Genomic DNA, 25,896 nt, shown 5'->3' with positions numbered 1-25,896 from the left:
ACTTGAGTAACATTTTTGAATGACATATATATTTGTAACGGAGTATTCCCACACTCTGGTACTTCTACATTTTGTTAAGTACAAGATCTGAGTACTTCTCCAATCTCTGTCTGAATGTTAAGGCCAGAGGAAATAAATGTGTTGTTTTGCTTTTTTGCTACTAAAGCCGAACACACTTACATCTGGTATGAAGGTGTGCTGCATTGATTTGGTTTGATTGTCGTAAAACTATATAGTCAACACAGTTGTTCGAGCAGCTCTTGAATGCAGCACGTCTCAATACAGGAAGTCTCGAAAGTTTTCAGCGCAGTGGCAACTTGTTATGCGTATCTCTCTGCACACGCTGCTGTTTGTGTGTGTGGGAGGCTGAGGATGGTCAGAAAACACTCGGGTTAATTGCGACAGACAGTTTTAAGTTAGAAGGAGAGGAAGGAGGGTATTTTTCACAGATACGCCGCTGACCGTCGGAGAAGACAAGGATATTTTGTCTCTCTGACTGTTACGAGACTGTGTTTGGCGTAGAGACCGTTTTTAACATCGAAATGTGGGAACAGGAGGAATTCGCAAAACACTGGAGGAATGAATTTCCTGACGGAAAGGTACCAACAATGGACTTGAAGTCTGTAGAGGACATTGAGTCGGAGCTGGAGGCGAGCAAAGCCAACCTGAAGAGGCTGCAGAAGGCTCTGGCGGAGGAGAAATTCAAGGTGATCTACCTGCAGACCACCGTGGCTCGGCAGAAGAGCAACGACCCGGAAAGGTTTGAGGGTAAAGATGAAAACTTTAACGCAGAGAAGCGTTCATTTTCTAAGACGGGGGATATTAGGAAACCGTGGCAGAAGGAGGATGAGGGCGACGGGCAGAGGACCAAGGTGTCCGAGGCTGGGGGCGTGAGGCTCCACGCGGCAGGTAGTACACCTGGTGTCCTGAGCTCCTTCGGGCGGGAACGAGCCAGGTTCAGCGGCAAGACGGGTAAGCCCGTCCCCATCCCTGTCCCGCCACGGAGGTTCAACTTTCAGAGAGGGGACACGGCCCCACCTGTCCTTGCCTTACCGAATGATAACGACGTGGGGAGCGACCGAGAATACGAGGATACGGAGCTGAATGAAAACTTCGTCAGGAATAACTTGTTGGCTCCTAAGATGGGCGGCAGGGACAACCAGAGGACGTCTAATTCCCTGCGGCCTTTCCGCCACAGCAGGGACTTTGACTCCGGAGACGACGGCAGGCTGTCCCCGTCCTTCCCGCAGATTCTCTGCAGACCCTCCCGCGGCTCCAGCTGCAGCACCCCGGATCGGAGGAGTGACGGATACCTGAGCTCCGACCACGAAGACTCCTCTTCTGCAGGTAAGAGTTTTAATGTCAACACTACCACTGCTTTTGTTACCCGATATAAAATATAAATAAATAGAAGAAACAATATTACTACCCCCACAATAACCTGGTATAACACAACACAACGGTGCAATCAATGGCCATGGCTTTTCTTGAGTTATGAGACCCTTGGTGATTATCAGGATCAAGTAGAGAAAATACACTCTTCGTGCAACAAGATACCTGACGGTAAGTAATTTAAGACATCTGGGTTGCAGCAAAGGACAATACATAAGGGAACTAAAACATCTCAACAGATGACATTTCATTAACTATGGCAATTTTTAATAGACACAGTGGATTGTCAACAAATGCATGTGTTGCATTTGACTTTAATCACTTCAGTGTGCACAGACTGAGCAGCTTGTCAATATTGTAGCACGGCCTGTTCACTGGCCTGCAATCCACAGGACAATTGATCGGAAAAGTTATGTGATGTCTGACAGCTGTTTCCTCCTGCTGTGGCTAGCAGCTCTTCCATTTGGAGCGGACATCATACAATCAAGAGACCCTTCCTAAATTTGGCTCAGGACCAGACCTAAAGTGAATTGCTCTAAGTGGATGACTTTAGAGAGCTCACGCCTCATTTTGCATTTTCAGGTAGAGGCATAACAGGGAACAGTAATCAACCAGAAGTGATTAATCAGATATGTCTTGTTTTTGTACTACTCTGCTGCATCACATTTTCTTGAATCACGTGGATTAGTGGTTTACCTCAGACTACTAGGCCCAATGTATTCTGTCTATGATTTTGCTGCAGTACATAAACAGAGCCTTAAATAATGTATGTGCTGTTGACATTATGTGTCTTGTGTGTGAAGCAATCAGCATTAAGTAGTCTATCTAGGAGCCTGAACTGATTTCTCAATTGTAGCTATGGCCCAAAAATGAAGAGGTCTGCTGGTCTTTTAGATTAACCCTGAGGGGGCTGCAGAGTAGTTTAGAGCTAAAAAACTGTTGAGACCTCAGATTATACCTAAACCCCCAGATTAAGGTTATAAAGACAAGTGAGTTGCAGAGTGGCTTGAAGAAATAGTTCAACATTTAGGAATGCACTTGTTTGCTTTGTTGCCAAGAGAAGATTGGTTCCACTCCCATGTACGTGTGGTAAATATGAAGCAATTTCCATTTGACACTCAGTTTAGCATAGCATAAAGACTGGAATCAGGGGCGTAGGAGCCCAAATGCTTATTTAGATGTTGTTTATTGTCTTATTATTATTATTATCATTATTGTTAACACCACACACATTTGTAATTGGCCACTCTCGCACATTTTAACATGGATGTGGTTTAGGTATTTAGGGCACCTGTTGTTCGGAGTTTGTGGATGACAAAGCCTGATATTTTCTGTTGACTGTACGGTCTTAACTTGCTTATTGTTTGTTTATTTTCTTTGTTAAATATCCTAAAACTTTAACTTCAGTACAGAATTCTTTAGAATATGTCACAGCTTTGTGCCAAGGTTATCCTCTAAGCGTCATCATTTATTGTGAAATTGTCGCTACAGGGGGAAAACAGCTAGACCTTTCTGATGGTGACAGAATCAGCATACCAGCAACTATAACAGCCTTACACTCTAGGGACCAGACAAATTAGAAAACGATACAAAAGTGTGATGCGTTTATGACATTCCAATGGCGATTACAGAATTGCAGCCCCATTACAAAATGTATTTACTTCCCAGCCCCTGAGAAGATGGTATCAATGAGCAAAACAAATAATATGAAGGTTTATCCAGGATGTAGGATTCACAGAGATATGGTATGCCATTACATTGTCACTTCCTCCTTAAAGTGTGGCAATATTGACACGGATTGTCTGCATGCCATGAGTCAAAGGTCAATGACTAACTTGAGCATTGGAATAGATAGAGGAAGACAGACAAAACCTTTTTTTTGGTGACACATCCGTTCCCAAATCTGTTCTACCGTTTGGAAGGCTTAATTATTTTTGTAAGCTGATTTTCATTTTCTGTGGTTCTGTTGATGGCTTCATGGTAACTATAGAGATGTATTGTATTTTAACTGGTCTGGATTATAAGGATGTTGGTAAAAGACTGACTTTAGTATTTGAACAAGAATCACAACATATAAAGACACATTAGCCATAGCAGAAAGAGACCTTCCGGCCCAATCATTCCTTTCAGTTACATTTAGGCACCAGTGGATTAAATGGTGACGCTAAAGGGGAATAACATGTTGAAATAATTTTATTAAGCAAACCAGGAAAATCTTCAACGTCATTTGTGAAGGTTGTCATTTAAAGTCACACCTTTGTTGATATTTGTTACTTTATTATAATGAGACGTGAATTTGTGGTAAATGGCTCTAAAAGAAAGTCCTTGGACATGGCTCACTGTGAGAGCGTCTTGCATCTCAAGAGCTAGTCTTGTTTCTGAAATATTGAATGAACCAAGAAACTGAAAAGAAAACCGCTGCATTGTTTTCTCATTATAACACTCTGTTTGTCTTCCATTTAAGTTATACAGGTAGGGGGATGCATTTCCCATAAACCTGTAGGTCAGTGAGGATAAGCAGCACTTACTGTAAGTCCCTTAATCTATTACATCTTTGTTGTCCGGCAGGAAAATGATGTTTTGATCTGAACTGGGATAATCAGTGGAAAGACTTGATTAAACATAGAGGGCGGAGCCGTGGGAAATGATTATGTGGAATCTGCCTGCCACACACACACACACACACACACACACACACACACACACACACACACACACACACACACACACACACACACACACACACACACCCCCCCCCCCCAAGCTCTGGGCTCATGCTAGGGGTCTTGCTCATGTGTTTGCTGGGAATCGGTCTCCCACCCATCAGGTCATGTATCTGAAGCCACCTGTCTGGCCTCTCTGTAGCCTGTGATTCACTTCTGACTCACGCCACTGTGTTGTTCTAAACCGGGAGTAATCCTCTGTTATTTTTAGCTTTGTTGAATAATAAAATAGTTTTCTTTATTGGTGTTTGTTATTCATTAGCTTAATTTAGTCACAAGCAGAAAACAATTAGCAGTGATAGACAGATACCAGTTTTTAGCTTTCATAACTATTTGAAGCATTCTTATGGAGAAAGGCCCGTTTTTTTATTGATTGCAAGCAACATTAAGGTCGAATTAGGGAGTAAGTGTTGGTTATTTTTACCCCCACAGCAATTTCGATCAGCATAGAAAATCAATTGTTATTTTCAACCGGTAAACACCCTCCTGTGAAGAAGTGTGACTCACTTTTTAATTGGTGATAAAGTTTCATTAAGCTAGTGCGATAGTTTACTTAAAGTTCATTATGTCAATTCATTAAGATTTGTTTGTTTTTAGACACCGAGACTAGAGCACAGTTTCCAGTTCCTCTTGCCTACAGCTGCTAGCACAGAAAGTAGCCAGGTGTGAAAAATAGTACAACACAGTATTCTTAGATACTGTATGTAAATATTTAGTTATGAAATTATAGGCTTAAAGAACCAAGGCTTGATATTGTAATTTAAAAAAAAAGCCTTGTGGGCAACATGTTCATATGAGCGTTACACAAATAGTATTACCAATAAGAGATGTTTTGCGTTGACAAGTATTTTGGTTCTTGACTGTGGAAGTATCATTTTGGAATTAAAGTCTTTGGACTGAAGGCCCTGTTAAAACATACAATTAGGAAACAACATGTTTGATGTTAACACTGCAGTCAGTAGGTCGTATTTTAGATAATCATATTAGACCCAAAGTGCACATATGTATTGTTGTTGTTTGCAAGATGACAACACATCTGTGGTTTCCTACCCATTTTGGTCCCAGGAATTAATTCATAAGATCAGAAATGAATTACCTTCCCTAAAAATGTGACATGTATCTTCAGTGGAGCTTTTTTGCACCATAGAGCTTCTGTTGAATTGCATCACATGCTGTGTCATTCAGCTAATACTTGTCATGTCTTTGTGTATTGTATGCATAATAAGCAGGGGTGCACATAACTTTTTTGCCCTGGTTCTCAAAGGAGCACCTTGAGATGTTGCTTGGTGCTCATCCTTAAAATGAAATAAACCGTAACTTTTGAGGGGGTCTTGACTTTATTTGCCAGACACACGGCACTGAACACACGAGCAGAGGTGAACACAGAACACACGTGCAGAGGTGAACACAGAACACACGTGCAGAGGTGAACACAGAACACACATGCAGAGGTGAACACAGAACACACGTGCAGAGGTGAACACAGAACACACGTGCAGAGGTGAACACAGAACACACGTGCAGAGGTGAACACAGAACACACATGCAGAGGTGATCACAGAACACACATGCAGAGGTGAACACAGAACACACGTGCAGACGTGAACACAGAACACACATGCAGAGGTGAACACAGAACACACATGCAGAGGTGATCACAGAACACACATGCAGAGGTGAACACAGAACACACGTGCAGAGGTGATCACAGAACACACGTGCAGAGGTGATCACAGAACACACATGCAGAGGTGATCACAGAACACACATGCAGAGGTGAACACAGAACACACATGCAGAGGTGAACACAGAACACACGTGCAGAGGTGAACACAGAACACACATGCAGAGGTGAACACAGAACACACGTGCAGAGGTGAACACAGAACACACATGCAGAGGTGAACACAGAACACACGTGCAGAGGTGAACACAGAACACACATGCAGAGGTGAACACAGAACACACGTGCAGAGGTGATCACAGAACACACGTGCAGAGGTGATCACAGAACACACATGCAGAGGTGATCACAGAACACACATGCAGAGGTGAACACAGAACACACATGCAGAGGTGAACACAGAACACACATGCAGAGGTGAACACAGAACACACATGCAGAGGTGAACACAGAACACACGTGCAGAGGTGAACACAGAACACACATGCAGAGGTGAACACAGAACACACGTGCAGAGGTGAACACAGAACACACGTGCAGAGGTGAACACAGAACACACATGCAGAGGTGAACACAAGACAACATTAGCACGAGCAGTAATCCTACAAGCTGTCATCACTACACTCCTGACTGTTCTCCTCACTGTCTTCCTCTCTGTCAGACATGGTAGCTGCTGATGATGTAGGCCTACTACTTTCTCTCTGGTTGAGTCTGCGATTAGCTGCGATCAGTCAACAGCTGGTTTTGGGTCGAAAGTCTCTGTTGTCATCTTAGACAAGTGGATCTAATCAAATAAGTATGTGAACATAACCAATAACCTACCATAGCCAATAACTAATTATTTTATTTGTGTTGTTCATTCATATCGCATTTTTTCTTTATCTCTCCAGTTTTAAAGGATATTTTTGGTTACTGTCCTATAGTATACATTGGAATGATTTCAAACCTGTTTATCCCAATAATTATAAAGGAGTGCCTTGGAAATATGTGTTTACATAAATTGTGACCAAACCGTTTGAACTTAGACTAAACTGAACTATCTAAACACTGAGAGTCCTTACCTCACTGAGTTGTAGTATCAGCCTCTCAGTCTGACTGGAGAGAGCTCTCCTCCACATTATTGTAGAAACATATTCTTCTTATATCTGTTAGAGCAGCTAGCACCAGATTCTAATAACAACAGCGCCGGTACCGGGCTTCTCTCTCTCCCTCGCATTTTGGCTGTGAGCTGCGGGCGCCAGATAAGCCAACATCCCCCATTTTCATCAGCGCCGAGGCTGGGGGCGTGAGGCTCCACGCGGCAGGTAGTGCACCGGGTGTCCTGAGCTCCTTTGTGCGGGAACGAGCCAGGTTCAGCGCCCATCGTACAGGGCAAATGAAACGTGTAACCAGGGTGAAAAGGGTGTTACATTTATTTAATTATGAGTATTGTTACATCAAGGCCGAAAATTAGGATGAGCCCCAACGGTCAAAAATGTTTTTTTCCCTCCCAGAACTGCCAGCGGAGCGCCCCCCAGATCTGGCGCCCTAGGCGAACATCTATAACGCCAGTGCTACGGGCCGGCCCTGAGTTCATATGCAACTCGCAAAACTCTCTCTCTCTCTCTCTCTCTCTCTCTCTCTCTCTCTCTCTCTCTCTCTCTCAATTTTGGTACGCAAATGCGCCTTTTTTCAAATGACCCGGTGCTCTTTGTTTGGTTACCAGTTATGTGCAGCCCTGATAATAAGGACACTTGTTTTTGATAAGACTGTAGCATGGTTGATTTTGATCACTTGATGTGCACAGAAAGGAGAACAGCTGAACAAACCTGTTCTTGTCACTCTACTACAGAGGAATTGCTGGATATGACACGCATGTATTCTTTCTTCCTGTGGTTGGCTCTTGCTCCACTCAGATAAGCAGGGCTTGTCAAGGCCTGTCCTAAACAGCATGTGCAGCAGGGGAACTGCATGTCATGTTGTCTCCATGTTAACACTCTGTAGTGTGAATGCTACCTCAGATTTGTTTTGTTGGCTTTCTTCAGAAACCAGTGGATTTCAGATTTTCAGGCTTTGAGGCCTCACTCCGTACACACTCCTGGTTTGTATGTGTCATTACTGGACAGCTTGACGGCTCAAGTTACTACAGAGTCTTACTGCGAAGTTAAGGCTTTACACTGGCAGAGAGACCTTTCAGAACGGTTAGGCAGAATATCACCGCAATCACAGTACGTTTCTCTCAAAACTCTGGCTCATCTGAGATATTTCCCAGGCAACACTGCTGTGGAGCTCAGGCAGAAATATGTCTGCTCCATGTCAGTGTCTTGTTGCTTCTTAATGGTAGCATATTTCTTTGCTACAGAGTGTTAACATGGAAACAAGGGGGTTATATTAACATTCCTAGTGTTTTCAGAGAATCTAGTGATGAAACCGGATGAAACGTATTCATTGATCATCAGTGAACAAAAATGTTAAGACGCCACCTTCTGGGAAATCCTCGAAGACATGTTTCACAATTTTCTGGCATTTCAGACTAAATTATTAATTTATTGACTAACCAGAAACGCATTTGGTCTAAAACCAGCAGAACTACAGTATGTGGCTGAATGTATACAATACTTTCAAACTATTAGTTGATTTATTATTGAGCCAATGGATGGAAAATACATTTGTATACATTTTAGGGCTGCTCAATTAATCGTATTTTAATCGCAATTATGATTATGGCTTGCAACGATTACGAAAACAACGTAATCAAAATAAAACGATTATTTTTTTATTATTACTTTTCTTTTTTCAACTTTTCTTTTTTTCTTCTTTTTTTTGTTGAATTATACTTGAAGTTCAGGGTAATCAACTGTTAAAAACATACTGTTAACATTTTTTTTCTCCAATAAATGTATGTTTTCAAAGTAAATGGATAATCGTTTTTAATAATTGTGATATCAATTATTGACCCAAATAATCGAGATTATGATTTCTGCCATAATCGAGCAGCCCTAATACATTTTGATAAAGGATTCATTGTTTTGTCAATTTTCAGCCAAATGCTGAATATTTGCTTGTCCCAGCTGCTGTCATTTGAGGACATTTTTGTATTTTGATGGTACATTTGAATTTGGAGGTCTTTAACTGCTCTTTGGAAATAACAAGCAATCGAATATGTCACCTTGGGCTCTCTTTTTCAGAGTGTTTCACAGACTTAATGACTAATCAAGGAAAATAATCGTAAAATATTTTGATAAAAATGTGTTGCACCCCTTGTATTGTTTTTCTCTTGCTTCTGTTTTCACTTGGACATTTGTTATAGCCCACTTTGAAAGCTTAGGTAGTGGGTACTGTGATAATGCATCCAAATAGTCTAGCAGTAATGTGAACAATGGGACACTTTTTTCATCAAATCTAATGTCTCTTCAAAGTGTTGGCAGTCAAATAATCCATGGCTTTTAATCCTTGAAAGTACTATTTATGGCCTGACTTTTCCCTGTGTTGCCTTGGTGATGAATGAGTCGCCATGGTTGTGCAGGCAGGCAGACAGGATGTCTCTGCGATGGAGGAGGAGGTGTGGGTTTTGCAGCAACATCGCTTGTTTTCTAAAATGAATGCAGCACTTGACCCAAGTTCTATATCAGAGGTGTGAAATACAAATGTAAGAAAAATTGTATATAAAGGTCACGATCTGTTTCTAGCATGTTACATTGTTATGGAAATCTAAGACCCAACACTGTGGAGAGTAGAAGTCAAAGTGATCAAAACAAATAAATGGTGAATCAGACAGAGTTGTCTTTCTGGTTATTTATTTGAAGCTTCAAATACATAAGATACAATAAAAATAGACACAGGTCTCACAGAGCATAGAATAGTCTGCGTGAGTGTGTGCCATAAAATATGGTAGCAAAGCTTATATACAAGAAGGAGTGGGAAGGTCAGAAATCTGTCTTCACACAGTCACATATTGTTATTAGACATCTGTCCTTGAGCTGTAGATAGCATAACGGTTCCCAGAGTAGGGAAGTTCTTGTGTGACTTTGTGTGAGTCTCAACCCAGTAGCCAAATCAGCTCTGTGGCCTTGAAGCGCTTGGGAATAAACCCAAAGTAGAGTAGATAGAAGAAAACAGCACATCTCAGGAAATGAGAAGCATTTGGTTTAAGCATATAAGGATATAATACAAATGTCCACTACAACATATACCTATATCCTCTGTTTTCTCGCTTCAAAAGTAGAGCAATGTTCTACTTTTGAATCTTCGACGGAAGCGTCAGCCAATCAAATCCCGTTTATGCAAATCTGCCAGTACAAGCGCTAGCCAATCAAACCGCGTGTATGCTGGGAGAGCCATACCGCAGGTCATTTCCTCATGTTCCAAAAAATGGAGGACAAAATCATTGTAGCGGTAGGGAATCACCCGGTGTTGTTTGACCAGTCCCTGTTCACCTACCGGGATACAAACCGGAAGAGCCAGAGACAGTGGGTGAAACTGGTAGGTTTTCGCCCGTTTGGGAGTTTATATCCAGTGTACTTCGTTTGAATGGACAGCTAGCAAGCATAGACAGTATATTTAGCCAGCATGGAATGTTGCATAAAATAGCACCATAGACATTAATGTCATAAATGTTCATTATATAAAGTGTGACATGTAAAGCCTTTTATGACATTTTGATTGGTTGTTGGTCACGTTAACTCCCCAAGCTTCAGACACGCCCACCGCCAAGCTTCAACGCACGCCGCCATGTGTAGGGGCCGTAAGAGAAGTGTTGTTACCTCTAAGGGACTTTTTTCATCTTAGCAGAATTTCCCTTAGTGCAATCCTAGTTTAAAAGACAGTCAGTCTGGTAACTGTAGCCCCACAAAAAATCCTGTGATGTGATGTCTGCCGAAACTGTGATGAGTGATTAAAGCGATAAGGTGTTGGACCAGATGCATCATGGGGATTATCATACTAGGATTATTTAGGTTTTACAGACCATAACGTTGTTAAAGGGGCCCTATTGTGCTCATTTTCAGGTTCATGTTTTTATTTTGCTCCTCTACTGTGACCTGTTTCCATGCTTTAATGTTCAAAAAATTCTTTATTTTTCTCTTACTACCTGTGTTGCAGCACCTCTTTTCACCCTCTGTCTGAAACCAGAGCCCAGTCTGCTCTGATTGGTTAGCTGGCCGGTTCTGGTGTGATTAGTTAATCACAATCACCGCCCCTTAGCCTATAAGGTAGAATGTGTTGGAGTGCTAGCCTATCGAAAGAAGCACCATAGTGTTGTATGTGTTAGTTACAGTGATGTCACTATGTTACGGACTTATACAAAGGAGTCCAGTCAAGGCTTTTCAGGCGGGGAACTTTCAGATTTTAGCCTTTGCAGAAATTTGACCTGCACTCAAACCTTCGAAGCACACTACAGGAAAAGGACGACTCAAAAAAAGCATAATAAGGCCCCTTTAACAAACTCCTGCTCAAAAATCTTTAGGATTAAAATGTGGCATACTGAGCATTTGGTTTCATTGTTAACTGGCACTCTCACGTTTGTGGTTGTACCCACTCCCAGGGTTCCACATTTGTATCACTCACCAGCAAAAAAAAGAATGGTTATCTATTGAGTGTCAAATGTTGAACAAGAAGTAGCCATTAGGCCAGTGGACAAATGATTGTTTGCAACCTGGTTTCACAAAGTTAGATTGTACAGCTAGTCTGGTCTTGAGAACAAATGAACCCCATTAAAGTAGGGCTTTGTTAACGGTGCCTGATTTCCCACCAGATTACTGTTAAAGGGACATTGGCACACTGCCCTGTGTGTGTTGGCGTCCATTCCTAGGATCAACAAAGGTGTGGACCTCCCATGGTTTGCTATTCAGGAAATTGCTTCGTTGGAAAGATTTTCACAATGTGATGAGCAGGGAAAGGCTACAGGCTGACGACCCTGGCCTCTAGACAAAAAGCTGTACTCTCCATCCACCCTAAAAAGCCTCAGCTACTGCTCCCATCTCCCTTGAAACTGGGCTAAGCTGTAACACCCCGAGTTAACACGTCTTATAAACAAATACTAGACAAACAAACAGGACCTGCTATCTCACTCACTGCGGTTCCTTCAGATGATGGCTTTGTGCTAATATTTTGTACCGAGGGAATACAGAATTACAGGAAACGCAACGTTTCATAATGTGAAATTCTTGCAGTTCAAATGAAGTTGAGTTGAGCAGCTGCAACACACAGTGGTGGTTTTCCTGTCAGTTAACTGATTCATACAGCTCTGCTACAGCACCACGAAAGGAACAAACCACCGTGTGTCTCACATGAAAGTAGTCAATACACTAATCTCACTGAGGTTGATTTGTAAATTAAATGAAGGAGATGCAGATAAGTGACAAGGCTGAAATGGAAATACAATTTGAAGAAACACAGGTTTTATTTAATTACACGCCACATGTCTTTCAACTGAGAAGAAGAGACTCACTTTACCCTGTTGTCTGTCAAAGGTTCTCAGCCTACTTCAGTGCACAATGTGAAAGTCAGTTTCCATGTGCAGTGTGCAGAAAGCTCAGGTCAAAGCAACTTCACATCTTTTAGGTTTTCTAGCAGTCATTTATACATAGACTTGGCCTGTATGCAAAACACAAACTCCTTTCTTCATTGTAGCCATTTAGATGTACACATTAACTCTGCCTGAAATCAAAGGAAACACCAAGCTACCTCTGATTGGCTAACTGCTTAGGCTGCCATGGAGACCCAGTGTGGCGTGTGTGGTGAGGAGCTGCGATGTGTGTGTGTGTGTGTGTGTGTGTGTGTGTGTGTGTGTGTGTGTGTGTGTGTGTGTGTGTGTGTGTGTGTGTGTGTGTGTGTGTGTGTGTGTGTGTGTGTGTGTGTGTGTGTGTGTGTGTGTGTGTGTTGTGTGTGTGTGTGTGTGGTGTGTGTGTGTGTGTGTGTGTGTGTGTGTGTGGTGTGTGTGTGTGTGTGTGTGTGTGTGTGTGTGTGTGTGTGTGTGTGTTCAGTGCCCACAGTAGGAAGCATTCTTCTCCAACACTGCCAGTGGGTGTGCATGGCCACACACTGTACCAGTTCATTACTCCCAAATGATTCTGCAGCAACTCCCACTTTGACTGAAGGGGGGTCAGCTATTTAATCAGGAACTCCCCCAAAAATGTTTGAGGTTGATGGGTTTTGAGATTCCTGCATGTTGTATTAAACAACGTGTTCAGGATTGAATAAAGACACTCTGATGTAAATAATTAGGATGAACAAATCTTGTGAAATATACAAATAACCAACAATTTGTAAAATGATTGAGGAAATTATCAAAAGTAAACCTTATTTTATTAAATGTATTTCAATTGGTATGGGAACAATTTTGTTTTTCAAATTTGTTCTGAATACCTTCCCCCTTACCTTTCAGTCAATCACATCTCCTCTGCCTCTCTTAAGCTAGCACACTCAACAGCTTTTTCACAATCTAGCCAACTAGCTACTGTAAGCTGAGCAAGCAATACAAACACTAAAGTAATTCTGTATAAACCACCTACAGGCTGTTACTGTATATAAACACAGTGGACAGACACAGTAACTAAACGCCCATTACGACTTAACTTTAGCTTAAAATGGCTACCTACCTAGCCTGGTGACTAGCAAGGCTGTTGTGAAATCTCAACCCATTGCTCAATTATCAAAGTGAGAAAAGAAGTGTTATCTAGCCCCAGAGCGACCACAGAAAAAGACTCGGTCTCTTGCTCTCTGCAGAGTTGTGTCTCTCTCTGCGCTACATATTTACAATCAGAACGTTGAAGATGCAACTATAAATTAACCAGCTAACATTAGAAAGATATCTGTCTTTTCACTTCTCTTCCCTCTGTCAAGATTAAATCACATTTGATAGACTCGTCAATGGTGTGTACCTGATGAAATATGTTACTAATAATGAAGTTATGCCTTGCTTTGCATCACTAATGTTGCAACAAACTTCTGTTGGGTTATTTCCTACCTTATACAACATTGAAGTGTTTGTCATGTTTTCCATTAGTAGTAACATTTCAGATGGATGACATTTTTGCAGAAGGAAGTTACTACTGGTCAGCATCTGATGACTCTGACTGGTTGGGGCAGAACACACAGAACAGCAATTGGTCCATGTTTAAGGATGCTATAACATGACTCCGGTTGATATTAGATCACCACAAGTTCCTTATTTCTACAGCTTAGTATTTGAAAGTCAAAATCTCACACTGTGTAGGCTGTATATTTAATGTCCTGTAAACTAGTTGTGATTGCAGTCTTTGCTCCTGTTCTGTCCCTGAATGTCGGGCTTTGTGTCTCCCTGCTGGTGTGTGAAGTTCTCACGGTGACAGTGTTACTGTGTCAGAAGGCAGCCTTGGGGAAATGTTTTCTTGGACTGTCGTGGACCATCACCTTTAATAAGTAGACTTGGCTCAGACTTTTGGCTTCCATAGCTCTCACAGTAAGACGTGGCTTTCATTGTTTTCGAACACTGTGAAGTTATTCTTTCTCAGCACTGCAAGACATTGTGTCACTCCTTTTCTTCTGTGTCTTTCAAAAGAAATCTATTTGTGTTCTCAGCTTCACACAGGTACATTGGTGACATATTTGCCCTCACTGAAGTGAGACATTTTAAGAAAACCTGTAATAGGTACACAAAGGCATTCTCAAATCTCTCTCCCAGAGTGCACTGGTTAATGTCTTAAGGGACTTCCTTTGCTACGCTCATCACTTTCACTTCCTCCTAGATGCAATAAGAAACAGATAAACACAACCAATAAACGGATGTTTTATACCAATTGTGAAATAGAAACTAGTTGTTTTTCCAGTCATGATGCCTCCTTTATAGAGAGCACCGATCACACTATTAAGAGTGCTCTCTATAAAGGCCGATCAGGAGAGCCGATCAGATGGTGCTTCACCAGTCTTGCAGTTTTTTTAAGGTGTCCGAAAAAGACTGTAAAATAGCGGTATGCAACGTGTGTGAAGCAGAACTCCTGCAGCTCTGTCCGCTGTGACGGACCGGTGAGTGGAGCAAAACACAGAGTTAGGTCACACTAGCTCCCGAAGTGGGTATTAAGTGTCATTGTGTGTGTGATCCCATGAAGAAACACTAGCTGCACCGAGCCTTCAGGTGTAGTGTTAACGTATACACATGGCATGATACTTGGAAGAAGATCCCGCCAGTAGAGTGTTAAGGGAACTTCCTGTAGGACCACAACCTGTTTCTCGGGTTGTCGGTTTCTAACCTGGCCTTGGCAAATATACTGAGAGCAATGCAACACGTAACTGTTCGCTTTCAGGATTAGATTTCATGCTAAACTAATTCTGCAACTTTCATTTAATTAGATACATTGTATTTGTCTGTGGCTCTTAACAGCATTTACACACACCAAGACCAAACGTGATAATCACCTTCAAACAAATGTGTGGTGCATCTACTTAATTTGACTGTTTCACGATAGCTGTCAGCTGTATATGAGCTGTGTTACTGGTGTTGAAAAAACCCAACAATTTGCAAGTTGCTTCCTCATAATAAAAGCCTTACTTACCGTTGCAGTAAGGCTGCACATGCGACACATTCTCTGAGGTGAGCTACCAGGGTGCCTACAATAACGGTTTTAAAGCCGCACCCCTGACCTAGCAAGCCGACTCTCGTCAATACAATCTATTTTAGTGAAGCATAAAAGAAAAGTGTTTTAAATTTTTTCCAGCAGGATTGGTAGAGATGTGTGACAAATAGCTGACGTGGTATACCATTACTCTCTGGTTCAGAGAAATAGAATCCATACATCTATTAACAAGATTAAAACAAGCCGATTTGAATGAATGAGATCCACTGCTTGTTCCTACAACACAGCTTTCACTGTTTGCTTTGTAGTAAGTGTTCCTGTCATGTGTCAGTGTGTGTATTCCTGATGACACAGATAACCTGATTCGGGAGGTGTGTCAGCTGCCCAACCAATCCCTCTGCAGCTGCGCCATCACATGTACCACATTTTATAATTCTAGAATTAAGCTTTAATCTCTTGAATTTACCATTACCTTTAGAAACTGCAAATTACAAAAACAGTTGACTGCTCAGCTCTTCAGAGAGCGCTGCTGTTGTTTTCTATCCCTACAGAACTTCATTTGTCACAGGCACTGTTGGACAGTTACAACAAAAGGTAAGCATGTGAAATGTACTGCAACCTCAAACACTTGACACAATGCTTGTGACAGCACACCCTAACTGGAGAGAACCTGTGGGATTGTGAGAAGGACACAGCACCCTCATGTGGACATCTTTCGAAAAGGACATTTGGTTGTGGTGTGTTTTGTTTTCATTCTGTAGTATCAGTGTTTTTTTCAGATGATTAGTGGCAATAATAGTAATAGTGCTCAAATAATTCTGTACAGTGGGGGGAATTCATTCCGCATTATTGATTGTAATGCAGATAACCTTACTTGATTATATATTTCATGATAAATGACTTTAAATTAACTAAATAGTTGGGATCATTTTTCTGTCGATCAACTAATCCATTAGTCCACATGTCGTTGCAGCTCTACTTCAGAGCCCAACACAATCACTGTAGTTACGATACACTTGGAGGGTCAAATTATACATATCAGCCAGGGTGCGTCTACTTTACGCAAGTGATGTGAAATTCCTACTTATTTTACCCTGCCATCAGTTTCTTTTCTTCCCTTTTAAAATGCCTTTACATTACCCAGACTGAATGTCTTCACTTGAGCCCCTAAACCTGTGTTTCCAGAAACTAAACACTAGAGTGCAGTAGTTCTATATTCAGGCAGCAGTAGTTTAGCTGCATTCCCTGTATCTCACTACATAAAGGGGTTGTGTGTCTCTGTAACACACTGTTAAAAGCTCTCAGCAATTTCAATGTTACAATTTCAATCTAACAGAGACCTTTGTACGTCATTGACGGATATAGATCTCTATTAGATTGAAACGTTGCACATTTAAAATGGCTTGTTTACGTTTAATACAGTATATTTTTTTCAACCATATGTAATTGTTTTCTGAATGTATGTTACCTACAACCTGTTTTGCATGTGTTCGTCTCTGTTACCTGATGTTGGCTTTGCTTTTTATATGCCGACACATCAGATCAGAAATAATGTGTCCGATGGGATCCGCGCTGCGGCATGGTGCCTTTGTGTTAATATACACACATAAACAAACACGTGCCGCTGTGCAAAGAGGAGCAGGCTTTCTTGTCTCCTCTCAAGGTTGGTTTGAAATGCCAGACAAGCTCACTTTGCATGCGAGTGTGTCTGTTGCACAGAACATTTCATTTTTGCAGACACACGCTGATGATGAGCAAACTGAATAAATAACACATGCGACAGATCTTACAGTGTGTGTGTGCACATTTGAGTGTGTGTGGAGGGGCAGCTCTCTTTATCTGGTGTCTGTCCAATCACAGCATGATTCAGATGATTTCCACATTGACCTCAATAGATCAAAGTGAATTCAGCTGGCAAAAGATGAAGACTCCTGCTCTCTCTCTCTCTCTCTCTCTCTCTCTCTCTCTCTCTCACACACATACACACACATACACACACACATACATACATACATACACACACTCTCAATCCTCAATCTCTTTGTCCCCTTCTTCTTTTTCCTTGACACAACAGACACATGATTGTATTTAAAGAAGTTCTGTCTTGGCACAAATCAGAGGCTGGTTGAATATAGAAACAGAAAACACCTTTCAGCCCACATTAGTTGCACACACTTACACGTGTTATTCTTTGTAAGTTTCTATAAGAGTTGGCTTAAGACACAATGCACATCCTTTCCTGGGAAAACCAATTTTGATATGAAAACATTTTGGATTAAATAGCCTGAAGTCTCGATCTTATCCATTCAATCCACCTGCTTGGCCTTTACTACACAACGCACAATAGTGGTTGGCTAGACGGGTGATTCACCATAATTGGACGATGAAGGAGTTGGGGGGGGGAGATTTAGGGCAAATGAGGTGAGCGGGGATCTTGCCTGCCAGAGCACATGCTGTGACACATACACAGTCTTTTCTTCTGCTGAAGCTTTGGCAATCAGATGGAATACTATTGAGTGGTTACTTCAGGAGTGTTAATAATGTAAATCATCTTAAAATATACTTTTTCTCTCTCACACACACCACACACACACCACACACACACACACACACACACACACACACACACACACACACACACACACACACACACACACACACACACACACACACACACACACACACACACACACACACACCACACACAGCACACACACACACACACACACAACACACACCACACACACACACACACACACACACCACACACGGAATGGGAGAATCACAAAGTTAATTGTTAGTTAAATGTATTTTAACACTGATGATGACAAAAGTGGAGAACAGACTTATTGAGATAAAGAGCTAAACCCATAGGCCCTATGACTCAATTTGACTTTAAGATCAAATAGAAACTAACAGAGAATAACAAACAATGAAAAGAAACGCCCAGGTGATTTCAGGCATTAACAAGCAGACGTTCATCACTAGTGCACTCTGGGCTTTTTAATAATGCATAGTCGCTCGTCCCTGCTGCCATCTCCCCCAACCCCCAAATCAAAAAGACGTTGCTTAGAGAACATATAGCCAGAGAATTAAAGTCCTACATCTCCAAGGAATGTGTCCACACTTTGGAGAGTTGCTCACACAAGGCTGAGTGTAAGAGTCCAAAAAAAACTTAATCCATGATAAATTGTACATTAACTTTAGGCTGCATTTTAAGTTGCGTAACTCCTGTTCTCATTAGTTTTCTTTCTTAAAAGGTCAGAACATATTGGAAATAGTCAAACATATTTGCATTTCAATGACAAACGTCATGCTCAATGAGAGTCAGGCCCCGAGTATAAAGTACGATTCTGTTCATATATATTGTTTTTAGCCATGCTAATGCTATCTATTGGATTCCATGAATTTCTGTACACACTCTCCAGTATGCATTTGTAATATTATCATGGCCCCTCAACTTTTCATCAAGCTCCATCATAGGGTCAAAATTGCAACTTGTACTTCCCTTATATTTATATAGTTTTAAATATGAGTACCAATACCAAGAAAGGGCCTCATAGTGAACATGTTAGCCTGCTGATGTTAGCATTTAATAAAGCTCAATGTGTTAAAAGACACATTGAAATGTATTTTATATATTTTCCCAGTCCTAATCCTGTGTCCCTATTTTTAATTGCATTTATATGACTGAATATTCACTTGTGTTTCTAGTGATCGCTTAATTACATTCTCTTCTATACCAAGACACATTCTATTGGGCCTAAATTATTTGTGTTTCTGTGAATACTGTTTCGCTCCAGTGCTTCATTATGCTTTTTTCTGAAGCCACTCACATGGAAACATTTCCTGTATGTTCAGCCTCACTCTCTCTCACTCTCATGTGCAAACACTAACAAACCAGTAGCAGTAGAAAACATTTGAAGTGTGTGGGCGGGGGAGTTGGTGCAGGAACAGGTTGTAAAAAAAAAAGAAGAAGCGTTTAACATTTCTAGTTTGCTTTATTGTCCTCTAACAGCGCAGATGAGGCGCAGAGTGGCATCAGACACACACACTGCCACCTCTCTGTGGATGCTGCCCTTAACAACAAACCTCCCCCTTTCATGCCTGGGGTTAGGATCGAAATGAGAAGAGTAAAAGGGGTAGGCGTGGGAGGGGTTAGTGGAGTGGGTTGTGGCAGGGGTATCTGGGTAGACAGAGAGGACTGGGAGCAGTTTGATTGGCTGGTGTGGGCTACAACACTGCCTAATTATACACACAAACTCACAATAACAACCAGTATCATCCAGACAAAACATCTTTAGCATTTCATTTCACATTTTCTTTCTTTTTATTCGTATCACACAGTAATGTTTTGACCTTTAACATGTGAGGAAGGGCATTTGGTCCTAGTGGAGGTGTGTTGTGTGCTCTCCAAGTGCCCCTTGTGTCATGGTACGAATATAAAATACATTGTTTTCCTGTAATCAATACCCGATTTACACTCTTTTACATAACGTGTGTCTCTTTTTGTACAGCACTTAGTGAATGAGGTTTTATCCACTTTTTATTTGGACTCCCTGAACTAGAAGCTGTGGCTCAAATGCATGAAATAGAGATTATTAAGATGGCTTACTGAACGGTGTTTCAATAGGAACAGCGGAGTGAATAATCAGGTTCCCCAAGGAAGTATGTGGTGCTGAAAACCTCTGACTCTGATTTGACTTTGTGAAGCCTAAATATGCCTTTGAGCATCATGCAGTACATTGAGTTACGCACAGTGGGATTACATGCATGATCAAAGGGGGGGTATGGATTTGAGGCTTTTGTGTGTGTGTTTGTAGTAGTCCTTATTTCTCGCTGCACTGAGAAATGATTGATTGTTTTTTTGGATTCCGGTTTGTGTTTCAGCCCACATTAGTTGCACACACTCACATATGATTGTTTGCAAATGTCCACGTGAGTTGGTTTTAAACACAATGTACCTCCTTTCCTGTGAAAACCAATTTTGATATGGAAACATTTTGGATTAAAATAGCCTGACGTCGAGATCTTATCCATTCAATCCACCTGCTTGGCCTTTACTACACACACACACACACACACACACACACACACCCACCACACAACACACACACACCACACACACACACACACACACACACACCACACACACACACACACACACACACACACCCACAACACACACCACACACACACACAACACCACCACACACACACACACCACACACCACACACACACACACACACACACACACCACACACAACACACACACACACACACACACACACACACACACACACACACACTTTGCTGAATGTTTTTTTTAAGGAGAATGAGCCGTTGCTTGTGCTAAGCTTTTTGTTGCGTTACAAAGACCCAGAGTGCCCCCCCCCCCCCAACATCTGCAGCTAGATAGATACTTGACCTGCCCTTACCTGAAGCTGCTGTGAAAGCTGTGTGTGTGTCAAAGTGTTCAGAGACAGTTAGTAATGGCTCTTTATACTGCACAGCGTGACTGCCTATTGTTGTGTAAGTTTGCAACGCTCCAGGAAGACTAACATGCAGCGCAGTGTGTTTGCATATAGTGTGTGTTTGTGTGAGAGAGAGCAAGAGAGCATGGCACGTGTGTGTTTTCTTTGTTAGGCTCTGCCCCTTGAATGATGGGGCATTTGGGACAACACAGGTACATGCACACACAGAAATGCACACTTTGTGTGTGTGTGTGTGTGTGTGTGTGTGTGTGTGTGTGTGTGTGGTGTGTGTGTGTGTGTGTGTGTGTGTGTGTGGTGTGTGTGTGTGTGTGTGTGTGGGTGTGTGTGTGGTGTGTGTGTCAGATTTAGGACAAAGGATGTGTAAGGCTGTACAGTAGATTAATCTATATTTGATGAAGTGCCACTAACCAACCCCCAAGTTATTCTCCGCTTGCTTGGCTTTCCCTTTACATGTACCCCTGTCTGTGTGTGTGTGTTACATGTATATGTGTTTTTTTGGTGTATGCCCGTGCTTTTCCAACCTTGACTTTTGCATACTTTTGTCATGCCAGTGAGATTTTCTTCCCTCATTAGGACACGTTTATATTCATCAATAACCCTAATGATGCAGGCTTACATGAAATGCCTTGACACACATACACACATTCATGACCTCTGGCTAGACGAATACATGTATGCTATATATGTGTGTGTTTCCTCCAGCTGGCATATAAGAGCCAGACAAAGAGCAGAGCAGGGCTTCGGGGCCCGGTGCTCTGCCTGCTGAGGGTGGACGAGGAGGAGGATGGGTGGGGGGGGTGTCTCCTGTCAGCCTTTGTTTCCTAATTGAAGTTTTTCTGCCTCTCGTCTTTCCTCCCCCATGCTGGTTAGAGGGGGGTGAAGGGGGGAGGAGTGAACCTGACAGGGGTTTGAGGGGAGTGTTTCATATCAGGCTTTGTTGCCGCTGGCACGATGCTCGCCTCTAATTTCTCTCCTCTGTAGCACACGAGTTCATAAACACAGAGCGTGGGGCCCGATGAAACTAAAGGGGCTGTGTGGTGGAGCTGTCAGCGGGACGCAACAGGAGAGCTAATGTCCCCATTAAAACCTGACGGAGAGATCATTTGAAAATCAATAAAGACGTCTATAAAATTCTTAATTGTGTAATGACAAAATGATGATTTGATTTATTTTTCTATGATGTACTGGTATGTCTGTATGCAAATGTGTTCAGGTCATTATAGCAGGCATAATGAAAACGTATTTAGAGAAGGAAAACATTGCTCCATTTTTGTCCAGTATTTAACCCATATATTATTTATTTTCGGAGCTGTTATTTCAGTAATGTCTGTCCGATAACCTTTCCACGTTGTTAAACCCACACACAACCGCTCATGTTTGTGGGTCTCTTTCATGTGAGTGGGTGTAGAAGAGGGGGACAGAGCAAGTGGCAAGGGGGGGGACAGAAGAAGACAGGTTTATATCAAAACATGACATCTGAACTAGTCCCTTTAACACACAGCCTCTCAGGAGAAATTAATAATGATATGGGGTGCGAAAAAATGTCATGATGTTTTACAGATAGCACTAGGATAAAGAGATCTAGAAAATGCTTCTCCTGGTCACTGCTTGTTCTACTTTTCTTATTTGAATGGTTTTGAGGCCTGTCATCATTGTTTTTGCCTATTTTATGTCCTTTGGGTTTACAACATATTTAGTCTTCCATCTGGTCGGTTTTGAAAAGACTTGACAATCTTTTTTTTAATCTAACTGAGACTTGTTTCATACAGAGAAAGAAGGTGGTGTGTGACAAAGATGGGAAATTTAAGATTTAGAATCGGATTACTCTGATACTAAGAAGAAAGCAATAAGCTGTTCACCTAAAAGGTAAGGTAAAACAAGACGGTGAATCTTCCTTTGGATTCATTAAATGGCATCCCTTCAAGAGAAGACAGTGTTCATTCACATTTTACAGGAGCCTCCAATGGCAACCAGCCTTCATGCATCTCCTTTGAATGTCTCTACTTGAAGGACACACAGAGAGAGACATGTCAGTAGAGAGAGAGAGCGACGAACCAGTCGCGCAGAATCAAAAGAGAAAGAGAGAGAGGAGGGGTGGGTGGGATTGAGCGAGCAAGCCAAAGAGAGAGAGGGAGTGCTTCTCTCTTCCCCTAGCAACGGTCCGCGGTGCTCGTCTCCAGCCTGTTGTTTTCTCTCCATCTGTGTCATACACACACACTCGTTTTTTGGCTCTCTCGCTCGTCTGTCTGTCGGACCCCGGAGGTGTCTTTCGACATTTTTTCATCCTAAGGATTCTTTAAGCTTCTTCCTGCGACATGAAGGCTGTTCATCAAGGATAAGGATAAAAGAGAAGAGGCAACGAGAAACGCAGCGACAGAAAAAGGACGTAGCAAATAAGAAAGTGACTGAGAAAGGGAGAGAAGAGGAGGATGGAGCCCCTCAGTGCTCGTGGCCTACCCCGGCTGTCCTGGATCGACACCCTGTACAGCAGTACGTATCATCCATCTATTTACTTCACACTAAATCACTTCCCGTTAATCTTTTCCACTCGCCCTTTAGCCCTGTAGCACACCCTTCCTTTCTCCATCTCACAGGCTGCATTGTTTGCCTTACACCCGCAGCAAAGAGCACATTACATTTTCTCAGGATCCCTATTAACGTGCATCACTGTGGCTGTCCATAACAATACGGTCACCCCCCCCCCCCCCAAATTCCTTCCTCTGCCTCTGTTCCGCTCATGTCAGCTGTTGTGGGGCTCTTTGCTGGCGCCTGGGCATAGAGGCAGGGGAACGCCTGGAGAAATTGTAGTGTGTGACTCATGCTTACAACCTGGAAGCAGAACTTTATGTTCCATCCTATCGAGGTCACGAGCTGTCTGATGTTCAATTTCTAATCTGTGCTGTACATCGGTCTTCTTGTTGACACAGTCTGACATGCCATACGGTAAGCTGGCTCAGTTTGCTGCTGTTTTCAGATCATGTGTTTACGAAACAAGGCTGAAAAAAAAAAATCCTGCTGCCTTCCCTCCTAAATCAGCTTGACTTAGATCTGTTTTTTACTGCATACAAACAAATGCAATTTGTCCTGTAAAAAAAATATTTTAATGAGGATATTTACATAGACCCAGATTTGGGCAGTGGTTTGTGATGCTTTGATTCAGGGCAGTGTGTATACAATTTTGCAGTGATTACACACATCCCATTAAGCGCAGCTGTGATTCCCTGTTGTTGATGGTGTGTGTGTGTGTGTGTGTGTGTGTGTGTGTGTGTGTGTGTGTGTGTGTGTATTTCTACTCTGCTGTGTCACCTTTGTTACCATGCCTTAATCTGTACAGAGGGAGTGAATTGGGAAGGGAAAGGGGGTGATGGTGTTTGGGATGTTAGTAATACAGAAACGGAAAGAGCCACCAGTACAGGCATGTTGTCAGAAGTGCAGCCTATTGTATTGGCAGCAGCCAGTTACTGTAGTTCTTCATATAAGCTTAGGAGTGATAATGTCATCAGCTCACTGTACAGTTACTGGCCTGTTCACTATATGTATATGAGTGTATATTAATACATTATAATATGTTTTTATTGATGCATTACACTTATCATTTTGCTAAATGAAGTGTGAAAATGAGGACTTGCAGGGTTAACATGTGTGGTTGAGGTGTGAGAACAGAGCTATTTATATTTAGTATGATGATAATTGGCTGTTATGTTTTAGTAAGCGTTTACACAAATAGTTTGAGTCTGTCGGGGAGATATACTTTAGGTGTAAATTATATTGGTGATGGAAATGTTTAGAACTTTTCTTTGCGGGAAAAACATAACTGTGTATACTCAGCTAGCTACTTATCCTGGAAGTGAACCAGGAAGATGGAAACGTATTTTCCACAGGCGATAATTTCACATTGGACTGAATATGTGCCATCTTTAGGTCCTTCCAGTCTAAATGCTAAGCTAAGCTAGGTGGAGAGCTGCATCAGTGATGTGCCTTTGAAGCATCAAGGTTACATTTCTTGGTCTGACAGTGAAGCAATATGTTATAATATTTGCTTTTTGATTATTCTCTATTCTACTTTTCAAAAATGGGTCAGGTCAGTGTCACTGAATGGTAATGAATAACTATCACCAGGGACTGTTTTCTTTAATAATTGCTATTCTCGTCCTGGCATGATGTACTTTAACACATTTGAATTCAGTGAGAAGATGTGTACAAAAGGAAATAGTCCATTTACATTACAACAGGCTGAATGCTGGCTTTCTACCAGCTCTTCTGAGGGAAAAGGGCACACTCCTTTTATGCACCTGTCATTTCATCATCCTTTTGCTTTCACACCGACCTTTATCCTTTATCCTTTACCATGTGTGCCTCTGTGTGTTTTGGATAAAAAAAATGGTACTTCAAGTGACTCCCCCTCCTTCCACTCAGGGGAGTAGCAATAAACCACTTCTGTGAACTTTTTGAGGGGCTACTGTAGCAGGAGTAAACCACTGACCCTGAACGGCCCATTCCCCAGTTTAAAGGCTATAACACATCAGCACACAACAGACCCAGTCCCACCCTTCCCATAGTCTAGTAATGTAGTGGATTAACAAACATGTTGTTGGCTGTAATTGCATCCTTTCTCTTGTGTTAATGGCTAAATGTTAAGCGGTGACCACACATCCTCCACTCGCTGAGTAAAGTGGGGAGTGGATGCTCAGAGCGAGCCACAGCTGCCTTTTCCCCCAGGAGGCTGAAGTCTTTCTGTTCAGCTCTACTGTTCATCCACAGCTGATCAAGGCAACATGTCCATACAACATTCTAAACACAGATGTGCATTATAACTGCAGAATAAAAAAGAAATAAAAACAAATGAGAGTTGCACAGACAGTTAAGGTGCAGAGCTGTATGCACTCACATCGGTGTAAGTACACAGATCCCTGGCTCAGACCTCCCATCAGTCATCCTCTGCCCCATTTGTTCAGTCAGCAGCATAAGTGGTAGACTCCCAGGCGGCTATTAGTGTTTCTGCGTTTATGTGTGTGCGTCAGTTAGAAAATACTTCTGCAAAACACTCCTATTTCCGCTCCATTTTATGCTG

At 42.0% G+C, this 25,896-nt stretch overlaps 1 protein-coding gene across 2 annotated transcripts in view; it reads left to right on the top strand.

The window, feature by feature from the left end:
* Positions 1 to 289: 289 nt before the first annotated feature.
* Positions 290 to 25,896, top strand: part of abr (ABR activator of RhoGEF and GTPase) — a 147,369-nt gene continuing 121,762 nt past the window's right edge. The window contains exon 1 of one of the 2 annotated variants that reach the window (XM_034099699.2): positions 290 to 1,347. In XM_034099699.2, the coding sequence (XP_033955590.1) occupies positions 543 to 1,347 (805 nt within the window). In that variant the 5' untranslated portion in view covers positions 290 to 542. Of the gene's footprint in view, positions 1,348 to 22,984; positions 23,316 to 25,896 lie in introns of those variants that run through there. The other variant, XM_034099700.2, reaches the window with a different exon arrangement.

This window comes from Pseudochaenichthys georgianus, chromosome 14, assembly GCF_902827115.2.
Source record: "Pseudochaenichthys georgianus chromosome 14, fPseGeo1.2, whole genome shotgun sequence".
Lineage (NCBI taxonomy): Eukaryota > Metazoa > Chordata > Actinopteri > Perciformes > Channichthyidae > Pseudochaenichthys > Pseudochaenichthys georgianus.
This window is presented reverse-complemented; position numbering and strand designations above follow the sequence as displayed.